The 24,941-nt window shown below is 34.2% G+C and overlaps 2 protein-coding genes across 3 annotated transcripts in view; both read right to left on the minus strand.

Moving 5' to 3' along the window:
• Positions 1-633: 633 nt before the first annotated feature.
• Positions 634-1,486, minus strand: LOC105208554 (uncharacterized). The gene has a single exon (XM_011178465.3). It carries the CDS (start codon positions 1,484-1,486, stop codon positions 1,229-1,231), a length of 258 nt encoding a protein of 85 aa, XP_011176767.1. The 3' UTR covers positions 634-1,228.
• A 101-nt stretch (positions 1,487-1,587) lies between these two features.
• LOC105208556 (mucin-5AC) overlaps positions 1,588-24,941 on the minus strand; it is a 30,466-nt gene continuing 7,112 nt past the window's right edge. Inside the window, exons 3-4 of one of the 2 annotated variants that reach the window (XM_054231020.1) lie at positions 5,695-5,852; positions 1,588-1,785 (exon numbers count right to left, since the gene is read on the minus strand). In XM_054231020.1, the coding sequence (XP_054086995.1) occupies positions 1,738-1,785; positions 5,695-5,852 (206 nt within the window). In that variant the 3' untranslated portion in view covers positions 1,588-1,737. Of the gene's footprint in view, positions 1,786-5,666; positions 5,853-24,941 lie in introns of both variants that reach the window. The other variant, XM_011178466.3, reaches the window with a different exon arrangement.

The following is a 24,941-nucleotide window of genomic DNA, read 5'->3' on the forward strand; positions in this document are numbered from 1 at the left end:
TACTTTGTTGCCTCTTTGAAATTTTTTTTATTATATGTGTAACCCTGTTTTCTTAAATTTATAAATTAAACACAAACAAATAAAATTAAAAGTAGCAGTTGATGAAGTTTAACGGAATTTCAATAAGATCCAAAGAACTTTGGGCTTAAGATTAGATACAAGCAAAATTCTGAAGTTAGTAACACCCATTGTTAGAAATCCATAAAATCCAAATGAATAGAAAAAGCTTGGTTGAAGCTATGAAATTGTTTAAAGCTTGCTTTGATATGATTATTTACTCATTAGTCTTTCTTTTATTGAAGTTTCAAAGATATTATTGAAATTTCTATATATATTCTTCACAAAATATTTTAGAAACGTAGAAGATATGTTTATTTAAAATATCAGTCTTAGAATATGCTAAAATAGACTTGGAGCTGTTTTTCTACGCTAGATTAGAAGTTGGCACCCTTCGATGCCCAAAATCAAATGAAAAAATATTAATTTTAATAGTAGGTTAGGATAGGCTATTCTGGTGGACCTATAGGGCCTGTTCTACATAGAACAGTTATGGTCCTTAAAAATACCAGATGTCTTGCTTTTACTAATAAAACACCGTAGTTTAGTATTATGTTGGGATTTCAGCTGCGAAAATTTAATTAATTTTTTTTCACTCAAATTTTTTTTCATGTTCCACTTGTTCAAAAAATTAAATTAACATTAACATTTTGCAAATGATATAGTACAAATTTAGTTAGTAAATTCTTAAGTACATTTGTTCTTAAATTACTATTACACTATGTTATTCAGATTTTTTGTATTATCAATACATTGCAACTTGATCAATATGCGATATACAATTTATTTAATATCAACACAGAAAACAATAAATTTTTAATAAGTCTGCTTTCGCCTTCTTGGGCGCGCAATATTTTTGCTGAATTATAGATTTCTTACATCACCCAACACACACTCTGGGAGTGGAGGGGGGTCTTCTTTTTTCTTATCTTAAAATTAATTGTAAGTTCCTTCTCGATTTGAAAGGTTTACGTTGTGAGGAGAGGGAGGTGTATGCCAAATATGGGGCGCGCTTTTTTACGGCTATTGACTTTAGCTGGATATTTGCTTATTCACGGCTGACAGGCAAAACTTTTGCCACCATTTTTTTACTTTTTTTGTGCTATTTGCACAGTTTGGTTGCTTTTTTTTGTATTGAGCGCCCGCTACCCGCGCTGCCTCCTCGTTTCGCTTAGTAGTCGTCCTGTAAGATTTCATTGATTGTACGGGCATTCGTTAATGTCGCCCAGAGCGGCGATTGTACGCAGGCCAGCGTGTATGCTTCCGCGTCAAGTGAACGTGATTTGCGCATAGAGAAACGTTTCTTGCTGGCGGCACGTTTGTTGGTTGGCGTTGCTGCTGCACCCAATGGGGTCTCCTGCACCGATTCGGCTTTGCGTATTTTGTAACGCGTTTGTGAGTGTGTACGTTTGTGTGTCACTTTTTCCATGGGTTGCGGTGTTGTGGGCGTTGTGGTTGTTGGGGAAATTTGTAATAAGTGTGATTGTTGTTGTTGTTGTTGCGGCTGCGGCTGTTGTAGCTTTTGTTTTTCCGCTAATTGTTAGCTTGAAAAGGACATCCTGTATGAGGAGGTCGTCTCCATGGGTGATTCGGCATTAAGTATTTCCGTTTGCGTTTGTTCCACATCACTGCAGCGTTCCTCCACTACGGTATCGAGCTCCAGGGAGGTGAAACCCTGGCTCAGGCTTCGTTCAGGACGTAAACTGATAGCTCGCGACGGTCGGTAATCTGTGTGGTGAAGCGGGGGAGAGATAAAATGTGAATACTTAATATTTTGGCAGCCAAATATATGCATGTATAAACGATATATAAAATAAATGCATACAAACTGTTTGACTGACGATATTGGCTTTGATTAGGCTTTTCTAATGTATGGCCCTTAATATTTTATGTAGAGATTTTACTAATAAAACTGAAATCATGGTAATAATAATAAAATAAAATAATAATAATAATAATTATAAAAAAAAATAATAATAAACAAAAATTTAATTTAAAAAATTCAAAAAAAAATGCTATTGTAAAAATTTTAATATCGTTAATTTGTTTAACGTTTTAACAGGCAAACCACTGTCTATATTAAATTTTATTTTTTTTGTGTAATGCTGTTTTCTTGCATTTCTATACTAAATTCGCAACATCGTAAATTAATATCGTAAATATTTTTGACGTTTTCATAGCCAAAACACTTATATTAAATTTTCGTGCTTAATACTGTTTTCTTCCATTTTTATACTAAATTCCCAATATCGTAAATTAATATCGTAAATATTTTTTTACTCTAATCGATTGCTAGAAACTTTGGAGTGATGAAATCGAAGGTATCTCACAAAGGAACTCTGTAATTTTATTAAAACTGAATACATTTATGATATTTTTCAGTTAAATGAAACTTACGACATGGGGAATATACATATAATTAATAATTATTTTGAGTATAAAATGTAACGAAGACCGTAATATTGTAAATATTATTGTTATTATTAACGTTTAAATATTTTCTGGTCAATTTATTTCGAGAGATATTGATATAGTAAAAGTAATATCGTAACTTAATTATGCTCTAAATCGACCCTAATGCTTATTATAGTAATTAAACAAGGTTTTACTTTACGATATTCTGCGAAAATGTTATATCGTAAATTTTATCGTAACTTTTTTGAGAAAAATTGTAACTTTTCTTTAAGTGTCTTCAAAAATAGACACTGTCTTTATTCTTTACTTAAGTGAAATCGCCATTTTTAAGCAGTTGTTAAAATTCTGCTTCAGCGGGTATATAAAATTTGTCGTAATGTTAATGCAAATAAAATTTAAATGCAGAAGAATGCGCATTTGCTACCTGGCAAGTTCAATAATCATAAATCAATCGCCAAGAAATTTCAAAAATGCAAATGCTATTTGCAAAACGTGAGCACGCGTAACGCAAAGAAGGGATATACGAAAGGTGTGCTTAGTATAACGACTCAAATAACGGTATCGGCGTCTTTAAAAGGCAGCAATTTGAGCCACAAAAGACGATAATAAAATGTTAGTACAAATGGAGCAGATTATGAGCAAGAAATTGTAGAATTGTTGTTTGTGTGCTGAAATGTTAGAAATACGATATTCAAATTCCAGCTTCCACATTTTGCTTACAATTCGAATGTTTGCCAAAAAATGAAAGGCAAAAGGAGTAGATTTTCATTTCAAGTACAATGCATGAAAATTCGATTGAGCAGGAATATTAAATATTTACAAGTGACAGTCGTTTGCCAAAAAGAGTGGTACATAATTCGCGGGCTCTATAAATTCACAGCGTTGGTAAAATATTTGTAAATAAGAACCATTTAAAATGCGCAATGAAAATATTTGAAAAAGTCGCGAATAACAACACTTTTACTCTATGCGTGCGTACGTGCGTCTAAAAGTATATCTGTACGATTACTAGTCGTTGTCGCGCACAGCCAATGTCAGCCATAAAAATGGAAATGTGAAGCGTGCACTGTCAACGTCACGACGCAATAAGCGACACTGTCTGTCAGTACTACTAAAAGCCGCGAGACATCAGCCACCAACAAGCGGCAGTTACTTGCACTTGTTGTACTTGTACTTGTAATTGTTGGTGATGTTTGGTGAAGTCTGCCGTTGACATCCAGCTGAGCTGATGAACTCCGACATGTCGGAAGTGCCTGTTGGGGGTCATGAATGTTTTATGCACAATAATAAAATGGAACGCATTGAATAAGTGCGTAATCGAAAGACAGTGTGTACTTGTACTATGTAGTACATAGCATACTTTTTGGCGCTATGTGCTAATAAAGATATGAATTCTGAACTACATATATCTGCTGGGATTGTGACAATGCAGTTGAGGGAATGGGTGCAATTTCTTTTTGAATATAGTTTTTGATAGAATAACATTGGTTGGTGGTGGAGAAAAGTATTTTATATATTTAAATGTAATATCATAAAGTAAATCAAAATCGTCTGCAAATAAAAAGAATATTTCTTTTATATAGAAAATATATTTATAATGCTCAAAATGTTTTTTTTTTGCACTTTACGTAATTTCTTTTTTAAATATCGTATTTTTCCCATCATTTAAAATTTTAAATAAATGTTTTCTTTACCAATTTTACCAATTTATACAAAAAATAATCCTTTCAAAAACGCATTAATAAAATAAAAATAATAAAAATAAAATTAATATCGTAAGAAAAGTATCGTAAATATAACAAAATTGTCTATTCATAAATTTGTGTCGTTAAAATGCATTTACTTTGTGGAGACATTATACTTTGCTCAAGCTGAAGAAGAGCATCATTATCGTAAATATACATAATTATAAAAATACGGTATATCTTTTAGACGAATTTACGAAGATCGTAAATATGATGTATAAAATAGAGGACACCGATATCTTTCAAATATACTATAATAATAACATTGAGAATGTGAAAAAACATTTAGAGTTAGAATTTGAAAGGGGTTTAAATTTTTTTTATTTTTAATTTTAAGGTAATACCGTAAAAGTAATAATCCGTTGGAATTATTTAAGATATTAAAAAACACGGTCAAAATACAAAAAAATCATAAGTTTATAGGGAAAACATAATTATTAAACTAAAATTATCGTAAAAATCAAGAATTACACCAAAATGTTGGTGAAATGTTTAAAATTACTTCTATTAGCTCTAAATGTAGTATATAAATAGAATTATACATATGTTTTGAAGTTCCCACAATTCATAGATAATAGTGAATAAATGTAATGTGTCGTAAACGATATTATAAAAAATTTTTTTTTTATTTGATAACATTTAATACAAAATTAAGACTTCTATGTGCTTAAAAAGTCAATATCGTAAAAATTTAATATCGTATTTTTGGCAAATAGTCTTCAAATTTTATATTTTACTGTTTTGATAATAAATTTAAAATATTTCCAATATAACATTAAGACTTCGATGTGCTAAAAAATCAATATCGTAAAAAATTAATATCGTATTTTTGGCAAATAGTCTTTAAATTTTACTTTTAATGTTTTAATATCAAAAAAATTAATCAGGTTAGAATATGTGGCATACCGTAATTTTTTATGTCGTATTTTCCTCACGATTGCCTATCACTACTTTCATACCAATATCGTAACTCAAAGTTTGTCACACACCGCATACTCGCGTGCCACTATTTTAGCATACATTATAGAGAAGTTATTGCATAGATAGTATAGGAATATCGTAAAATTTTGAATAATGAAAATAAGTCTTCTAACGTGCAATTTTTTATTATTTTTTTTTTTGTAAAATATATAAGACTAACACTAATTGTCTAATCATTCGTTTCGCTAAAATACCAAAATAGTGCAGCAAGCATTGGCAGCTACTTACAAAATGCGCAATTGCAAAGTATAAGAAAAGTGTAGCACAACATTAGGGGTGTACTTATTTTTTAACTTTTTTTATCCAATTTTAAGTTTTTTTATTATAATTTTTTTTATTATTTTTTTCGCTGTTTTTTTTTATTTTTATTTTGTATTTATTTTTATTATTTGTTTTTTTTTTTATAAATTATTTAAAAATATCTGGTTTATAAATAAGCACACTCCAACACAACACCGAACAACTCACTAAGCCTATGTATGGGACTAAATCTGACCAGGCTCACAGCATGGTCCTGCATATCGTAATTACGTCGACGATCCCGTTCACGTGCCAATTTCGCCCGACGACGCAGGCAACAGATGACCAACAATGCCAATATGGGGAAACCGAAAATACACGAAACGATGGGTATCACAATGGATTCGGGCGATACTGTAATGAGAAGGCAAAAAAGAAAGAAGATAAATTGTATCATAAGCACAAAATAGTACAATATTAACAATTTTTTTTTGTAATCATAAGTAATGAGCAAAGTAATTAGCAGTAGTGCGCTGAAAGTGAGGTTAAGTTGAGGGAAAATATATACAATTTTATATAATTTGTCACAAGCACTCACTAGCTTACATACATATATCCCCCACATACACCGCGCTCGTATAGTAATGCTACGCACTTCCGTTTCTGTTGACATTTAATTGAGTGTAAATGTAGTTCTCTGTTTGCCTTAAAGTGTCTTTGTACATATGTGGTTCCAAAGTAAATACATAAAGTACATACTCTATACATACATGTTCAGCTGTTCACTTTAATCCGCTCAATTAAATTGTTTACCATCTGCGGTTGAGAGTTTGAGCATTCCTATTACTATTTCACTTACGCAAAAGCTGCCATCAAGTACGGTATGGGTAAAGTTTAAATACACTTTTACTTGAGCGGCTAGATTACGCGCGCATAGCAACCTTGTAACCAATGAAATGTCATTGAAGATGGTGGTTTAGACATTTTTGCGACGCGTACTGGCGTCATACAAGGGGCTTGGAGAGGGGAGTGGTGGGAATGTGATGTAGGGACTTGAAGTTATGTGGTTCTCCACTTCTCTTGAACATAAATTGGTAACAGTATGGGAGTAGATATCTCAGAACCGTTTCAAGTTTGACTTTCTAGAAAATTTTTCTGAAAATAAACCTCCCTACACAAAATCACGGTCTTTGTAGAACTTGCTGAACCAAAGTGATAGCATCTACTTCCTTTATCTCTAATCCTTTGATAGTAATCCATAGTCTTACTATTTCTAAGATGCATTAACAATTCTGAGCCCCTAAGTGGTCCCCCGATCGCTATCCTGCCTTCATTGAATACCTATCAGTCCATTTAGTAAATAGTGGAGCTCTTCTACACTTTCAAAACCTACGTTTTCCAAATTAAAGTGTTCTCTTATGGTACCAAAAACCAAGTTGAGCCAATTTACTCTCTTTATGTCTAATCCTTTGTTCGATAGTCTTATTATTCCTGAGGAAAAATACCAGTTTTGAACCAATGAGACTGACGACCGTTTCTTGAATTCCTCACAGTCTGTTGAGCGGATGAATATATATTTGTAAAGGGTAACTTGGGAAAACCTTGATGAAGACCTAGTGTTCGTTATTCTGCCTTCCTTGAATACCTAAGAACCCGTCAGTCCGTTAACTGATCCTAGCTGATGGATATTTTGAAAAAGGAAATTGGGAAATCTAAGATCTAAAGTCTTAGTCTCCAACAAGATAATAGATTTGCAGTAGGATAAGTACTAAATCACTAAGGGCTCACCAGTCTCTCTATCGCTATCCTGCCTTCCTTGAATACATCTCAGTTCGTTGAGCGAACTGCTCCTAACAAATAGATCCACAATCCAATAATTTTAAGAACAAAAATGGGTACTAAGCCACCCAAAAACTAACCAAAATCTTCGAGTTCTTAAAGCTTAGCAGGATCTTGATTAAGGTCATTCAAGCCATTATTGTCAGACAAGACTACGTCGGTAAAACTTTCGGACTGCAACGAAAGTGAGGGTTCCAAGTCCTTCACAGCTGTTTCGAAAGCTTTCTTCTTTCTATTTTTTCAACATTTCTACGAAGTTGATTTTAAAGTTGTATTATCTTTTATCCGGAATTCCGAAAGAAATACTTCGGAAAAGATCTAACCGATGTTTTGTTTCCATTCATATCTCTTCCCAAGGAAGAGAGAATCCTTAACAAGTATTCACAGTACCTTGAAACCTTTATTGTTATTTTTCTGACTCGTCTATTTAATGAATGTGTATACCAACAAATTACCGCATTAGCCACATTACCGCTAACTAATGCCGACAAATAGTCAGCCTTTGTGCGGTCAACAAGCAACAGTCATGAGTTATAGCTATACATATTTACCGCCTTTTTACTGCTATTATCCTTTATTTTTTATTATTTTATAAGCATTCCTTCTGCCTAATAAAGTTCGACCTTCACCACTTCAAGTTCAACTATTGCCACGCACTAAAAATGTACGAGCACAAATAATCAGCATAATTTATCAATAACTATAAATTCCCGGCAATCTAATGCGCCAGCAAGGCCAATGAGCATTACGAATAGAAAACAAAAACAAATAGATAAAAAGCAGAAAACAGAGACTTGCTCGTAAAATAGATAGTAAAAAAACATTTGCTAAAAATAGAAATAACGGATAATAAAAAGCAGAAATATGGAAGGAGTACTTTGCCGCACTACACGCAACTGGATCTGCGCCAATGCGCCATCACCAAGAAGCGACGCTGTTGTCACCACGCATCATTAAACCCAATTAACGTCAGCCGTCATCAACGCGACCGAGATAAGGCAGAGTGGCGAGGGCGCTTAGGCCACCATTCCCTGGCTTCACATAAACCAAAACTAAAGTCATTAGAGGCAAGGCAAGCCAACAAAAACAAAAAAAACAAGAACGCAAGTGACAGAGGCAGTGATGTTGGAAGAACGGCTGAAAGACACAAAATACATGACGTAAAAACAAGCTTGTCTATATGTAAGGCGCGCGAAATGACAGGCTGACAGTAGGCGCTGGCAGCGGAATGGCAAAAAATCAGATGTTAGATAGGGCAGGTAACAATTGAAGTGAATAGCAAAAACCGAAAGTGTGATATGTGTGTGTAAGCCAAAAAGTATATACGGCTACATATAAAAGTTAAAGCGCCTAAAAGCACACAACGGTCCTTGGAGGAGAGTCGCTGATAGAGACAACATTTAACACGCGTGTCTGCTAGGTGTACGTTGTGCGACGCGCTAAATGTGCCATGTTGCACGTCATTAACGACAGCTATTTACACACAACACAGCACAACTCAACTCAACTTGGCTGACAGTCGAAAGTAATATGTATTACATTAATGCAAATGACAAGTGTGCGGTGAAGTATGCAACAAATATGTACGCTCCTAAATGTATGCTCTGCGCGCCACAGCTTGGAAGGAGGTGGCAACATAGACATTTAATTCAAACAGTCGTATATCTAATGATGACTTAATGCCGAAAGTCATATGATAACTGACTAGCAGCAGTAAGCACTAAACCGCAGTCTGTGAACTAAATAAGCCTAAATGTATGCATTGCATTGTACACAACTAGCAAGCAAAAGTATTTCCCTTATGGCAAGCATACTTTTAGGTTTACCAACTCTGTGTGTTTATTAAGGAAATTCTTTGGTAATTTCGTTTAGCTCGCTTTATGGCGGTTTTGCCCACAGGTATATTGCGGTAGTCGGTGTCATATTCGTTGTCACTTGACACGCACACAATTTTAATGAGGTTGCCGCGGCAAACAATGGCGTGCCGATTTGTGGTGGATGTGTGTATTATGAGGATTGTAATTGAAGATTGTATATGTTTTATTTCGTTTTGATTATGAAATATATCACTTCATTAAAATTTTCTGCTTTTTTTATTTGCTTTCCTTGAAGCTTGAAGTGCTGTAGGCTTAGGCAGAATTATGAGTCTTAAACTCTCACTGGTTAGCATTCTCTAAACAAGAAGCGACTTATTTTGAATCTCAAGTCCCTATTGAAGTACCACAACTTCAACTCTCTCTACCATTAAAGTCAAGTAGAAGTGCTTTGAGTCGAACTCCAAACGTATAGGGAACTCCAGGTTCCTCTCCTCTAGGGTTAAGATATAAGGTTGGTCGGCAATTACCAGTAAAACGGAAAAGAAGCACGTAGTATCCTCACTGTCTAGTTAAACAAGTTAGGTGGGGTTTCCAGCCAAAAGCGCTTTCGAGAAAGCTTAGATATGAGCTTTCAGAAAACTTAAGCTTAAAGTGAGCTTTCCGTGTCTTGAAATTGTGTACAAACATCGAAAGTATGACTATCAATTTCAAATTAATATCAAAACCACTGAGTACCGACCTTTTTTCCATGCTATAAGTTATTTCAAAGTTTTTAGGGCAATTATGGATTGAAGTTTTAAACGATTCGATTGCTGACGTAGAAGATAAGTCCTTCCAAGGCCTTAAGCACGTTTGATGAATTAAATTTTTTCTTCTGCATAAACGGTATTTTTGTCGAAGGTAAATAATGTCGTCAGCCAAAAATACATGTAACTGTAAATATTTTGATGAATATATATGATGTTGAGTCATTGCCGCAGATAAGAATAATGGAAATGAATAATGTTAGCGGCATAAATGGATGATGAATGAGGGCAGAATGACTAAGGCAGCGCAGGAAGTGAAGCGAAGGCGATAGAGAGATGTTTACTAAAGACGATTTATGTAACCGAAGCGAAGATAAGGTACGCGCAAGTGAAATGCTAAGTATTTGAGGTTAGGTGTCGAATAATATAGATATTTACTTCTACACACACGTCGACGTCTGCCAAAAAGCTTATGTATTAATTAAAAAGCGCTTTAAAGTCGCAAAGCAAAACATGAAAATATAATTAAAATTCGAAATTAAAACAGAAATCACCACAGGCTGTAATTACAGCTAGCTGGCAATTGAAGCGTATCATATTTTGGTAGCTATAACTGTATATTTGCTTTTGCATAGAGCTTAATCCACACGCATACGCACACACTCCGCCAGACACGTCTTGCGCCTTGCAGCTTAAAAAGGATATTCATTTGCTAATTTAATTGAATCCAAGACAAATGTCACTGAATCAATAGCTGAGTGTTGGCGTGTTTGTGTGTGGGAGATTGAAAAATATATTTATGCTAACAAATTCAATTAGAAAATTAAATTAGATGAAAGCTTGGCTGTATCAGCACAAAAAAAAATAAAAAAAAAAAAAATAATAATACCGACTGCTTACAGTTGGCGAAAGAAAGCGAATGAAAGAAGCAGCAGTTTGAATGCGCATTGATACAAAGCGATTATGGAATCAAGGAATTAAGGCATAAAGAAAAAGAAAGCCAATGAAAGCTGTCATCAACAAAAGCACAAACTGATTTAGTTCTGAGAATATATGTATGTATAATGGAAGAAAGAAGGAAAAAGTTGAGGAAGGAAAAGTATTTATTGAAAGCTGACGATGCGTATGTATGTTTGTCAGTTAGGAAGTGTCAAGTATTGATTATGGAAGCTGCGAGAGATGTAGTAGTGGAAAACAGTGATTAAAAGCTAAGGTGCTTAGTGCAGAATTGTGATTCAATGCTTTGAAGCCGAATAAGGTAAACGAAGCGCTACAAAAGAAGCGTTATTTCGGTAGAATGTTGGAGTTATGATGAATTTTCAATACAATTGTATTACCAAAAGCTCATAAATAAAGATTTCTGTAAAGCTTTCATACTAATTTGTGGAGAAGAGAGTTTAAATCTAAGCTAAGAGTTTAAGGCCAAGCTTCTTGCTGAAAGGAGTGACGCCCCTTTGATGACAACAGCCAAATATACAACAATATTACTCACATGTTTAGCTTCATCTTTTCAAATCTATTATAGCAATCCGTACATGAAGAAGCTCAGAGAAACCTTCCAGAGATTCTGTCTATTAAAAAAGGATTAAAAGAAAGCGCTTACATATTTTAAAGAATTAAGACCAAGCTTCTTGCGCAATGGGTGGGGCCCCTTTGATATCAACAGCCAAATATACAACAATCTTACTGAATCTTCCAAAATGTCAACTAAAAATTGGAAGCCTAGAAGAGTGGCTATTATTGGTAAAAGATTTCATGAAGTATGGGATTTGAACCAGACATCCAGTAAGTGGTAGTCACGCATTGAATGCACTTTTCTTCAACCAGCGCATTTTTGATCTCTCACCAAATCAACCATTCAATACATAGCTCAATTGAAGCCAAACGCGGTTTCTGCCGCAATAACAAAGGCTTCTTCAAATACCCTTTCAGTAAGCCGGAAGCCATAGCCTGAATAGTTCCGATTTCGAGTATACAGTGTCTATGCTGGTGACGGCCACATGAGCCCCTAAATCCAATGAAGGCATGCCAGCAAACATTAATAGCAGGCGTTGAGCTGGCGCGTGTATAGAGTATTATCTCGATGCTTTGAGAAATAATGCCAATATGACACTTGTGTGCATGGCGCGTGGCACAATTATAACAACAAATAAAACAAAACAAATGAAAACGCGATTCGAATACAATATCCACCGTCACGTCTATATATAACGACAAAACGAATTCATTACGCAGGTAAAAATAAATTAACATATATGTATGTTTGATGAATTGAAAGGCATGTAAATATACGCCTGCCGAAGGACCATAGGTATGCGCCGCGGATGAACGGCCAGTGCTCGCAGAACTCGAGCTTCACAGCTCAATAGTCTCTTGACGAAGAAGGTTATCTACTGTTTTGTGCGCGGAAGCAGGGAAAGTGTGGTGGTTTGTGTCCCCCACTTCACTGTATATATCTGCGTGCTTAAATGTCCGCTGAATGAGCGACTTGTATGCGGCTGCGTCGCTGAGGCTGAGGTTGAGGTAGCGCGCGAGCTCTGTTGGTTGTATGAATAACAACGAATGAATGCGTACTTAAATGGGCAGATAGTTGCAGCGTCGCCGTTGAATACCGAAGGACGTTAAGTTGCGCTGCTTCAGTTGAGTTTGAATAGGCAACGTGGCGCAACGGATACTCGACGGAAGGCATCATTGGATGGATGTCTGCCTGCCTGCCCTACACTGCTGGTTCTGCATAAATGCCGCATTGGAATGCTCAAAAGCTCGTCGGAAGCAACGGTTCGCAAGTTTTTGGTGTGCCTTGTTGGGTGTCTACGAATAGTTATAGTAGTTAAATTTATTCTCGTGTGCTTGCTTAGTTGCTGTTTGCCGTCATTATTTGCGGTATGTACCGTTGAATGTTTCGCATTTCACCAGAGTAGAGTGCCTGTTGTTTAACGACCAGCTGAGCCTATGAAAATATTTTAACGACTCAAGTGGCGGTGTTTGAGCATGTTGGGCAAACAGCAGAAAAGCATTAAGTGTGTGTCGTCTGGAGTGGGTGGCGGCAGCGGTGGGTTGCCTCCTATTATATTATATACATTGTATTGCAAGTGTTGTAGTGTGGAGGATCGCTCGTAAATCGCTGTTGGGAGGTAAACACGAAACTCAAAAGTTAAGAAAATAATTTTGTTGGCAAATAGTTTCATGGTAGTCGGCGAAGCAATGCATATTATTAGTCGATTAGCATGTTTTCATGCACTGGCAGGATAGTAAATAATATTTGGAGAAAATTTTTGTCATTTTTGGGGTGTGAAAGTCAGCTTGTGTTAACTCTTGAAGTGAGTATGCTGGGGTTATAATATAGAAATAGTTCGTGTAGTGGCTTATGAAGAGGATCTCATGTTAATATTATATGTTTTGTTGATGTTTTAGCGGGACAAAACAATAATTTTGAGGAACACTGTCGAGTGGGCAGTCCTTAGTAAGATAAATATCCGGGTCCGTTCCTGTTACGTAGATTCGACTGTTGTGGAATCTTGTTCTTGTATTGTTCTCTGATTGTATATGAAGAACTGAAGAGTTCGTAACTTTAAGAAGCTTAATATTTATGGAATAGTGATCCATTATGAAGATATAACCTCAAAACTGTATTTGTTCATCAAAGATCGGTAGGTTCTAAGTTGATTTCTCAGTGCAGAGAATTTATTTGGGGATTTTTGAACTTCCATATAACATAACTCCGAAAATTGAATTTTTAACCCCACATTACCACTTTTCTTTTCTTTTCTTTTGGACTCCTATGAGAAGTAGTAGTAACGTTTTTGGACACCAGAGGTCGCGAGTTTAAAAGTTGCTTTCTAAGCACTTGTGTTTAGATATTCAAAGTCACTTTACAGTCATAGAGAAGCTTTCATTTCCATCTACAGTTTCGATTGATACTGAATTATACTAAGATGCCTTAGTCTGATTTTGCTAGGGAATTCTTTATCTGGTTGGTGTACTAAGAGGTTATTCTCACTAAATATGTCCATGTCAATTTAAACTATTTTTCTTTAGCAAATAATTCGAAAGATCTTAAAATGGTGCAGTTCCTTAGGCGTTTTCTCTCATCGAGGAGGTCAAGGTCGTTGCGATGTGGAACAGCAAACTTCCTCATGTCTAAAAAAAAAGAATATATACTAATAAATAACTTCCAATACACTGGACCTTTTGGATCCATAACCCCATAACGAGTTTGCCAACGGTAGTACGAATCACAGAAAGAAGAGAGAAATGTATGAGAGGGAGGAGGAGGAACGCGGACTACTAAGCTGAATTAAGCTTGATTTGTTACAGTTTTATATGAAATGTGTGTTTAAGACTCTCTCCCAATCAATAAAAATTACTTTTTATATATTCAAATGAGCCCCAGGACCTCGTATTTCAACTCAAAATTGAGATAGCTTTTCTTTTTTGGATTTTTTTGGGTAATTTTGCGCCAAACAAATCAATTGAAGCTGTTTCAGATGGTCACTGCAAATTGGTTTGCATAAAAAATACCGCTCGATAAGGGTACACGCGCCATTTTGTTAGTGCACATACAATAAATAAATATCCAGCTTAATGATTTTAATACCGAAAAAATCTAAATAAGCGGCTTTTTGGCTTTAACCCAAATTCAATATGATTGGATTACCCACCTCATCACAGCAGACACAAACCGAAATTGACTTTGTTTATACTCAAAACCTAACCTAACAATGGCGTGGAAGGCAAGCCAACAGCAAAAAGTAACAACAACAATTACAACAATGTAGGCAAACTAACTAAAATGAAATGAACTTGGCCAAGTCGAGTAGTCTTATGCATTCAAAGCCAACTTTGCCATTTCCATAGAATACACACACACTCATATACAAACACAGGGTGTTACAAGCGCACAAAAGCTTTGCCAAACACTAATACACCCCGAAACTGACTGACAGTCGCAGTCGCAGTAGTGATGCTGATTGCCAGCTCAGTTGGAAAAAATTAAGCCTGCAAGTGAAGGGTATCCAACACATAGATATACATACATATACATTTAACTTTTTTTTTAATAAACTTAATGCTCAAACAGCATTGGTACGAGCAAACACTGGCTGTATAGTGAGAGTGTGTTCACACACACCTACACACTCCTGTTTGCCTATGGGTGCTGAGCCGTGTAAAGTAAATAAACGTGCTATGCTAACAAATGCACTAGAACAACAAAAACAACAACAAACAAATAATAACAATATCTATGGCCAACACCATTTGTTGTGCAACTACATAACAAAGACTGTGGTGATGCCTGTATGTGGGTGCTTATTTTAGTTTGTAGTATAGAATTGCTCTAGTTGCTTGATAAAGTAGTTGCTCACGTCACGTCCTTCGCTAGGTGGCTGATGAGCAATAAAGACTGCTTTTAAATCAAACAAGTAAGATATTTCAAACTGTTGTTGATTTTTGGATGACTGTTGAGTTGCCAACTGATTTTTTGTATAGGAACTTTTTTTTTGTAATTTTCTTATTAATTATTTTAAAATTGTTAAATTTTTAGAAATTGGTATAAATAGTTTTTCTTTATTTACTATAATAATTACTTATATTTAGAATGTATTAATATGAATTTTGCAAATTTTTTTTTAATTTTTAATACATTTTTCAACCAAATAATAAAAAAAATTATAAAATTTATTACAAAAAAAAAAACAATTAAAATTAAAAAAAAATATATTAAAATTAACTAAACAATTTTTATTTACATTTAATATAATTAAAAATGTTTAAATTTTTTAATTGTTATATTTTTAAATTTTAGGAAGTCTTATTATCCTTGCTTGAATTTGCAATTTTAGTTAATATTTTCAAATACATATATTTTTTAATTACTTCCAAACGGTTGATTATAATTAAATATTTTTTTTTAAGTTTATTGTTCTCCATGAGTGTACATTTATTTTTTTTTTTTGTTTTTGATGGATAAATATAAATTTAAAATTTTTAATTTTTTATTTTTCGCAAATATTTTATATGCTTCATTTGGCCACTTAATTGTATAAATTATTGTATATTTTTAAATAAAAAAAATTATATTAAACAGTTTACAAACTGTCAAAACAGTATTTAAATTACATAAAAAAGATTATAAATTAAATGAACAAATTTTATATAACTTTTACTTTATGTTATCAAATTTTTCTCAAAAAATAGTCTTTAAAAAATAACTTTTTAGAATTAAAAATTTAGTTATTACAGTATAATATTTTTTTAAAACGGTATTTTATAAATAAATTATTGAAAAAATTAAATAAAAAATAAAAAATTATTTAAATAAAATTACGATTACATTTTAAAATACATAAAATTTAAAATTCATCTCAAAAAATTGTCTTTAAAAAATAAAAAAAACTAACTTCTTAGAATTAAAAATTAAGTTATTACATAATAATATTTTTGAAAAAAAAAAAAATTATTTTCTAAACACATAAAATTCAAAATTTTTCTCAAAAAAAATATTATTTTTCTAAACACATAAAATTCAAAATTTTTCTCTAAAAAAATATTATTTTTGAAATTAATATTTTATCAAATTATAATATTTTTTTGCTTACGATTTTTGCTTAATATTCTAATACATAGAATTTAAAATTTTTCTCAAAAAATTGTCTTCAAAAAATAAAAAAATAACTATTTAGAATTAAAAATTAATTTAATACAGTATAATATTTTTTGAAAACAAAAAGAAATAATTTTATTATTTTTTTTATCTGCAAAATTAAATTTATAAAAAAATGATTGAAAAAATTAAATAAAAAATTATTTAAATAAAATAAAATTACGATTAGATTCTAAAATACATGAAATTTAAAAACGTTCATTAATAAATAATAAAAATAACCTTTTAGAATTAAAAATTGAGTTATTACAATATAATATTTTTTGAAAAAAAAAAATAATAATACATAATTTTATTATTTTTCTATATCTACAAAATAAAATTTATAAAAAAATGATTGAAAAAATTAAATAAAAAATTATTTAAATAAAATAAAATTACGATTAGATTCTAAAATACATAAAATTTTTCTCAAAAAATTGTCTTTAAAAAATAAAAAAACTATTTTAGAATTAAAAATTGAGTTATTACAATATAATATTTTTTTGAAAAAAAAATTAATTTTATTATTAAATTTATAAAAAAATTATTAAAAAAATTAAATGAAAAATAAAAAATTATTTAAATAAAATAAAATTACGAATAGATTCTAAAACACATAAAATTTTAAATTTTTCTCAAAAAATGTTCATTAAAAAATAACCTTTTAGAATTAAAAATTAAGTTATACAATATAATATTTTTTGAAAAAAAGAATAATACTTAATTTCATTATTTTTTTATAACTGCAAAATTAAATTTATAAAAAATGATTGAAAAAATTAAATAAAAAACTATTTCAATAAAATAAAATTAATAAATAAATAATACATTTTATAAAATTAAAAAAAATATTTTAACAAAGAAAAAAGTGCAAACAATATTTTTTGAATTCCTAAAATTTATATATATAATTTATAAATTATTTTTTGTTTCTATTTATAGCTTAGTTAGTTAAAAAGTATAAACAATTAAAAAAACAACAATTTTTCTTTCCTAATCTACCATATATTCAACTATATAAACTTCCCTAACTCGAATGCCTGTAGTCTACAAACAATCTTCGAGTTAGAGAGACTTCCGAGTTACGGAAGGTAATATGGATGAAATTTTACTTTATTGCCAACTCAATAGGACGAATTATGGAGAAGTTGGAAGTTCAACTGTATTTGTTTTCTGTTCAAATTTTCTACCAATAATTCTTTGAATTTTTTTTTTTTTTAACTTACCCAAAATTACTGCAAAAATCAGCATTTGTATAATATATATATTTTTTTTATTATTTATCATTAATATTATTTGAATTCATTGCATCTCCTAAACCGTTCTATTGATTTCTACTCAAAAAAAGGTACACCTTTTCAGTGTAAAAAAGTAATTTAATCGCATTATCCTTTAAGCTGCGTCACCCAATATGCAGCCACAACTTTGTGACATATGGATAATGCAAATATTTGTTGTATTTATCTTATATTTTACTGGATTAATTTTATGCAATAGAAAAATTTTGTAGCATTTTAATATGAATATGTATTTTACATATATGCATATATGTATATGGAAATATGTAATATATTTTATTATATTATGTATCGTATGTGTGTGAGTTTGTTTGCAGTATATCTGAAGAGAATCCCCTGAGCTCAATATTTACATTCATGCTACCTTTAAGCCTTTATAAATGGACACATCAAATATTTATGCCAAAAAATCACAAGCATAAATAAACTCTATCAAAAACGCACACATACATACATACATGGTTTAAATATTTATAAATCTCTATATATATATTTTTATATTTATATTTATATATATGTGTATATATATATATATATACATTTTCTATATATTTATATGTATGTGTATTCATTGAAGTCTCCCTCAACCGCCGCTGGTGTAACTTTAATATTTAACTACATTTTAATAAACTAAATAACATACAAATTGGGGTTACGTATACGCCATGGAGCTGCCCAAGGGGACCAACAAGCGGCTGTCAGGAACAAAGGCACAGCACAACGTGTGTGTGTGTGAGTGTAGTTGAAATTTGAAATGCACAAACTGCTACAAAGGCAACATATGTGCAGTTTGTATGAAAAAGTAGCAAAGAGAAGGTAAAAGAAATAATAATCAAATATGAGAAAAAGTAGAAAAAAATCTGGGAAAAAAATCATATAAAAAATTAAACAAAAAATATATAAAATTCTTATAATAGTCTAAAAAATATATAAAAATGCAAGCATGTGCATGCTTGCGCTTACTATGCAATGTAAACTACATATTTGCATGTAAAAATATGCATGCAAATATGCGCTTTTATGTGTCATGTGTGTGCCTGTGTGTGTCTGAGTTAGTGCATGACGCTGGCGTGCGTTGATAGATTACGTAAATTTTTCATTGGGGAATTTAATATGCGCACAAGCACACAAACAAGCATCACACACACTCTCACACTCTGCCTTAAACAGCACACATGCTTAGACACATTCTTGGCAATATTTAGAAGAGAAATTTATTTACAGTAGCGTAGCGCAAGGCAAACAACAAAAGCAAAAAAGTAAAGAAAAGCTAACATAAATGCCACAGAAAGGTTAAATAGCACACAACTGAAACAAATGTGTGCTGACATGAACCGTTAGAACAACAACAATAACAATAAGAAGAATGACGCTTGTGTTAGCAGCAGAAACCACCACACAAAAGTCAATACGCAAATAGAAGGCGCACACACACATTCACTCATATTACATATGAGAACATGTGAAGTGTTTAGAGTGAAGCAGACGTGTTTTTTGTGAGGCCCTTGGGTTTTGTACGAATCTCCAAGTTTTTTCACACCAACAACAATAGTTTAGCTTGAAGCTTTTCAGGAAACTGGAAGTCTTTTGTCTGGACACTATACCTACAGGAATAGATAAGTAGAAATTGCTTTTTTTTATTAAAATTAATTTGCACTTGCCTGTTTTTTCCGCGGCAAATTGAAAAATTAAACATTATTTCCCCTATTAGCGATTGAGACAAAAAAACGTGCGTTTAATCTATTCTGCCGTTTTGTTTTGCTCGATCAGCTGATCCCCTTTGTGTTTTCTCTTCTCCTTTGGTTTTGGCGTTGCCAACCATTGGAAATATAAATAGAGTGTTAGCGTTAGGAACTGAACGTACCTTACTGACAGGTGTTCTCAAACATTTTTTGCGGAGGTATGGCCTCTGAAAATGGTGATCGACGAACACCGGAGAATCCTTTTAGAAGGAACTCCAAAATAATGAGAACGCCTCCAAACGGCAACAACGAGGTACCCACAGCTTCTGGATCAACAAAGAATGGCGACAATGTCGACCAAGTTAAAAGCGGTGGAAAAAATCTGGAACCGCAGATTGGTGAAACTGCAAATGTTTTCAGTAAACTTGGTACTAAGATTAAAGAGTTAGAAAACATTATGTCTGGCCAACGACACATTAACCAAGCCATGCGCGATGTAGTAAGCAGCATAGTGAGTCTGTATAATAAAGCAGAAAAAAACGAAAGTGCACTGAAGAAAACTATGGTGGAGAAAGTGCTTATTAGTAAAGAGGTAATTACTCCAAAAAGACTGCGGGAGTTACAAGGCCAACTACCACCAACAAAGAAACATAAGAATGTAAACGAAAAATCGCAGCCAACATATAGCGAGACCTTGAAATCAGCAGGAAATAAACCCAGCGCAGGTGAAAAATGGGTGGATGTGGTAAAGAAGAAGAGGCCAATAGAGAAAAAAATCAGATTGAAACCAGACGCTATTATTTTAACCAAAAAAGACGGCGCTTCTTATGCTGATATATTGCGTAAAATAAAAAGCAACAGTGAGCTCGAAGATTTGGGATCGAATGTGACATATATTAGAAAAACTCTTAAAGGAGATCTTTTACTGGAACTGAAAAATCAAACGGACAAGAGAGCCGAAACTTTTCAGAATGCCCTAGAGGAAGTGGTCGGAGAGATGGCTATAATACAGCCAAAAAGCCACAATGTTACAATAGTATGTAAGGATTTAGATGAAATAACCACTCCTGAAGAAATTTGCGACGCATTGCAAAAGGAGTGCGGATTCCAGAACTTAGGGAAATCGAATATTAAAAATATGCGAAAAACACGTAGCGGCACACAGATAGCTCTGTTGTGTCTTCGTGCCCAAGATGCCAAAGCGGCACTTAAGCGTGGCAAAATAAAGATCGGATGGTCGATTTGTCGCCTCAGGGAATATGCCCCTATACCTCGTTGTTTTAGGTGTTTTCAACTAGGTCACATGGCACGAACATGCTGTAACCCGATTGACAGGTCTTCCCTCTGCACACGTTGTGGAACCGGGGGGCACGTTGCAAAGTTATGTACCAACGCTCCAAGCTGTATGCTTTGCAAAGGAGATCACTCAGTCATGAGCACCACTTGCCCCAAGTACTTAGAAATGTCAAAATCACTGCGTAAATGAAAATATTGCAGTTAAATTTAAATCATTGCGCTGCAGCACAAGAACTGCTAAAACAGACGCTGTTAGAGAATAATATCGATATTGCCCTATTGAGCGAGCAATATATTCAGCGCTCGGAAAGCACTTGGATCTCAGACATAAGTGGCAAGGCGGCAATATGGTCCTGCAAAGGAAAACCTTTCACGTCATGCTCCAGAGCAGCTCAAACTGGTTTCACATGGGCTAATATACATGGTATATATTTTGTAAGTTGTTATGCCCGCCCCAGCGCATCAATCTCGGAATTTGAAAACTTTCTCCTTGAGCTATCTCTAGAAACTAGAGGCAAATCGCCGATAATAATAGCAGGCGATTTTAATGCATGGTCTACTGCTTGGGGAAGCAGAAGTACAAACCATCGTGGGCGCTTAATACTAGAATTCCTGAGTCAAACAAACCTTACTTTAATAAATAGCGGTACCAAAAACACATATCAAAAAGGAAATAAAGGTTCAATAATAGACCTAATGTTTGCAAATGACGCACTTAGCATGCGGATTAAGTGGGAGGTGTCAGACATGTTTACATATAGTGATCACATGGCTATCGTTGCTGAAGTTTCAGTGTCCCGAGAAACGGAACCCCCGAGAGGGAACACTGCTCAGAAACGAAGCTGGAAGCAAAACGAATTCGATACTGATGTTTTTGAGATAGTCTGGAGTGCAGCAAAGGCACCAGGCGAAGACGCGGCCCACTTAGTATCCGCATTGCGAAAAGAGCTGTTCGCAGCATGCGACGCAACAATGCGAAGGTCAAAACATCACAACAAACGACGTCCAGTATATTGGTGGAACGATGAAATTGCCACGCTGAGGAAGCTCTGTCATTCATCAAGACGTCGTTTACAGCGCAACCAGGGTAGAGAAAACGAAGATATTCTTAAAGAAACGTTTAAAAGACATAAGAAGCTCCTGAAGTCAGCCATCACTCGCAGCAAAAGATCCTGCTTTGAAAAGCTCTGCGAAGAAGCAAATATTGATCCCTGGGGAACTGCATACAAAATCTGTATGTCGAAGTTCAAAAATAAGTCGCAACAACCTAAAAGCGCTCCGTTCATGAAGAAAGTCGTCGAGGCATTATTTCCGACGCACGAAGTAATTAACATTGCTGAGCGAAATGAAATTTCAGAGTCACCCCTTTTAGTTACGGAAGAAGAACTTCTGGATATAGCGAAAAAAATTAAAAACAACAAAGCGCCTGGATTAGATGGCATACCCAACAGAGCTCTAAAGGTAGCCATAACTTTGAAACCCAAACTGTTTGCCAAAATGTACAACGCATGTATAAAAGAAGGGGTATTCCCCGACGCCTGGAAAGTTCAGCGTCTGGTTTTACTACCAAAACCAAAGAAACCACCGGAAGAACCATCATCGTACCGACCTCTGTGTATGCTCGACACAATGGGTAAAGTGTACGAAAACATAATAAGAAATCGCTTGGAGCTTGCAATCCAGGAAGTTGGCGGATTGTCAGAGAGACAATACGGCTTCATAAAAAAGAGATCCACTATCGACGCTCTAAAAGAAGTCGTTGACACCGCAAAATGTGCAGTAAGTGGCAAAAGATGGAAAGGTGGTACAAAAGAATATTGTGCGCTGATCACCCTGGATGTAAAGAATGCGTTCAACTCTGCAAAATGGACAAATATATTCAAAGCATTATATGAAATAAGCGCCCCTAAATACCTTACAAATATTATTATGAGTTATTTTGAAAACAGAAGGTTGATATTTGACACCGACGAAGGAATTAAGAGCTACTCTATTTCTAGTGGAGTTCCACAAGGCTCTGTTTTAGGCCCTCTTCTATGGAATCTCGTGTATGATGGGGTGCTGAGAAAACCACAACCAAATAATGTAAAATTAGTCGCTTACGCGGATGACCTTGTAGTGGTAGCAGTAGCTAAGCAGCTTGATGACCTTCAGAACAAATGTAATGAATGTATAAATGGTCTGCGCCAATGGTTCTCTTCCATGAGTTTGGAATTGGCTGAGCACAAAACAGAAGTATTGCTCATAAGTACCAGGAAAATTGAGGAGAAAATTACTATAACTATCGGGGAATGTGCGATTATTTCACAGCCACAGCTGAAGTATTTAGGGGTAATATTAGACTCTAAGCTTAAATTCAAGGAGCACTTGGCTTACACGTCAAATAAGGCAAATAAGATATATAACGCCTTATCAAGAATGATGGCAAACAGAGGCTGCGTACGTTCCAGCCGACGCTTTCTAATTGCTAAAGCTATGAGCTCGGTAATATTGTATGCGGCCCCAATATGGGTCCAGGCGCTAGACATTAAAGCGTATGCGAAACCAATAATTGCTGTATATCGACTCTCAGCGATAAGAGTAATAAGTGCTTTCCGAACTATATCCAGCGAAGCAGCTGAAGTATTGGCAAGTATGCCGCCCATAGACATCCAGGGTGACGAATTCGCAAGATTAAGCGAATTATCAGAACCAACAGAAATAAGAAAGAGAGAAGAGAGAAATAAGAGCACAACAATGTGGCAAAAGCGGTGGCAAACCTCAACCAAAGGACGGTGGACACACAGACTTGTTCCTGACATCCATTCATGGATAAATAGACAGCATGGGGACCTGAATTTCCATCTGACACAAATATTGAGTGGACATGGGTGCTTTAGAAGCTATCTCCATAAATTCCATCACGACGATAGTCCGTATTGTCCGGTGTGTACGGAGTCCATAGAAGACTCTGAACACGTATTTTTTCACTGCCCTCGATTTTTGAACGTAAGGGACAGGTTGGAAACTGCACTTGGTGGTAGTTTTTCGGTGGAAAACTTGACTGCACTTATGTGTCAGTCCCCTAATAAGTGGAAAGCAGTTAGCGAAGCGACAGCCTCAATTATGATAGAACTGAGACAGGTACAACAGGTTAGGCGTCAGTCAGTCCGTGCCATAGAGGAGACTTAAGAATGTCTTGTCACTCCCACGAAGTAATACTTAATTTGGTGGTTCCGTGGGAGCGTCTTGAGTTGGGAGTAGGTTAGGTTTAGCGGATTAAAGTTCCGCACTCCGGCTTTCGATGCTTCCCCCTACTATAAAAAAAAAAAAAAAAAAAAAAAAAAAAAAAAAAATATTACATATGAACTCTTAAAATCAGTGAGAGTGGAAGGGGTTATACACATACGTTGGGCTTGTTGTTGCTTAGAGGCGAAACTTTCTTACCACACGTTTCACATTAAATGCATACCTTTGATATCAAAAGCTAACTTACATAGGGGTGTGACAGCTGTAGGGTGCAAGCAGAGTTCAATTATACTTGGCGGACAAAGAGAGTGTGTGATAGCGTGCACTTAAGATGTGAGATATTGTACAATATATTAGTAAAGTATAGGTTTGCATACGTTATAGTTAGGTGTGACTGAACTTGTGGAACACTGCATTTAAAGTGCAGTTCTTACTATATTACTTGCAAAATACAATGTTTCAAGGTGTGCTTGAGTTCGACAGCATCAGCAAGGCGAAAAAGTGTTATAAAATCTTCTCAAAAGCTGAAATATTGTTTCAGAATACATAGAATAGAATGGGAAGCACTTGAACGAATTCTCATAAGATGGGAAGTATTATTCAGTATGCTGGAGTCATTTAGATTTGCGTTCGTTAGAATGGCTGTGACGGAACTTGTGGAACACTGCATTTAAAGTGCAGTTCTTACTAAATTACTAGCAAAATTCAATGTTTCAAGGTGTACTGTTATCATACAACTTCATTAGGCTCCAAAATATTGTGAGTGCTCCTCCTAAAGGCTGAATTTTTTTATTGCAATTGGACATGACACGCACAAAGCAAATATTTGGTGGCCCAGATGATCATATAAGAGACATGTTACGATACTGCAATGGCCTATTTTATAGAGCAAAATTTGATTTGGAAGGTGCTAAAACTGAAATCCTTAAAACCTTTACCTGGATCCATATC

The sequence above is a fragment of the Zeugodacus cucurbitae genome, chromosome 5, assembly GCF_028554725.1.
Source record: "Zeugodacus cucurbitae isolate PBARC_wt_2022May chromosome 5, idZeuCucr1.2, whole genome shotgun sequence".
NCBI lineage: Eukaryota > Metazoa > Arthropoda > Insecta > Diptera > Tephritidae > Zeugodacus > Zeugodacus cucurbitae.

Coding starts and splice junctions, on each gene's coding strand:
- LOC105208554 (XM_011178465.3), bottom strand. CDS start 1,486: ATGGAAAAAGTGACACACAAACGTACACACTCACAAACGCGTTACAAA.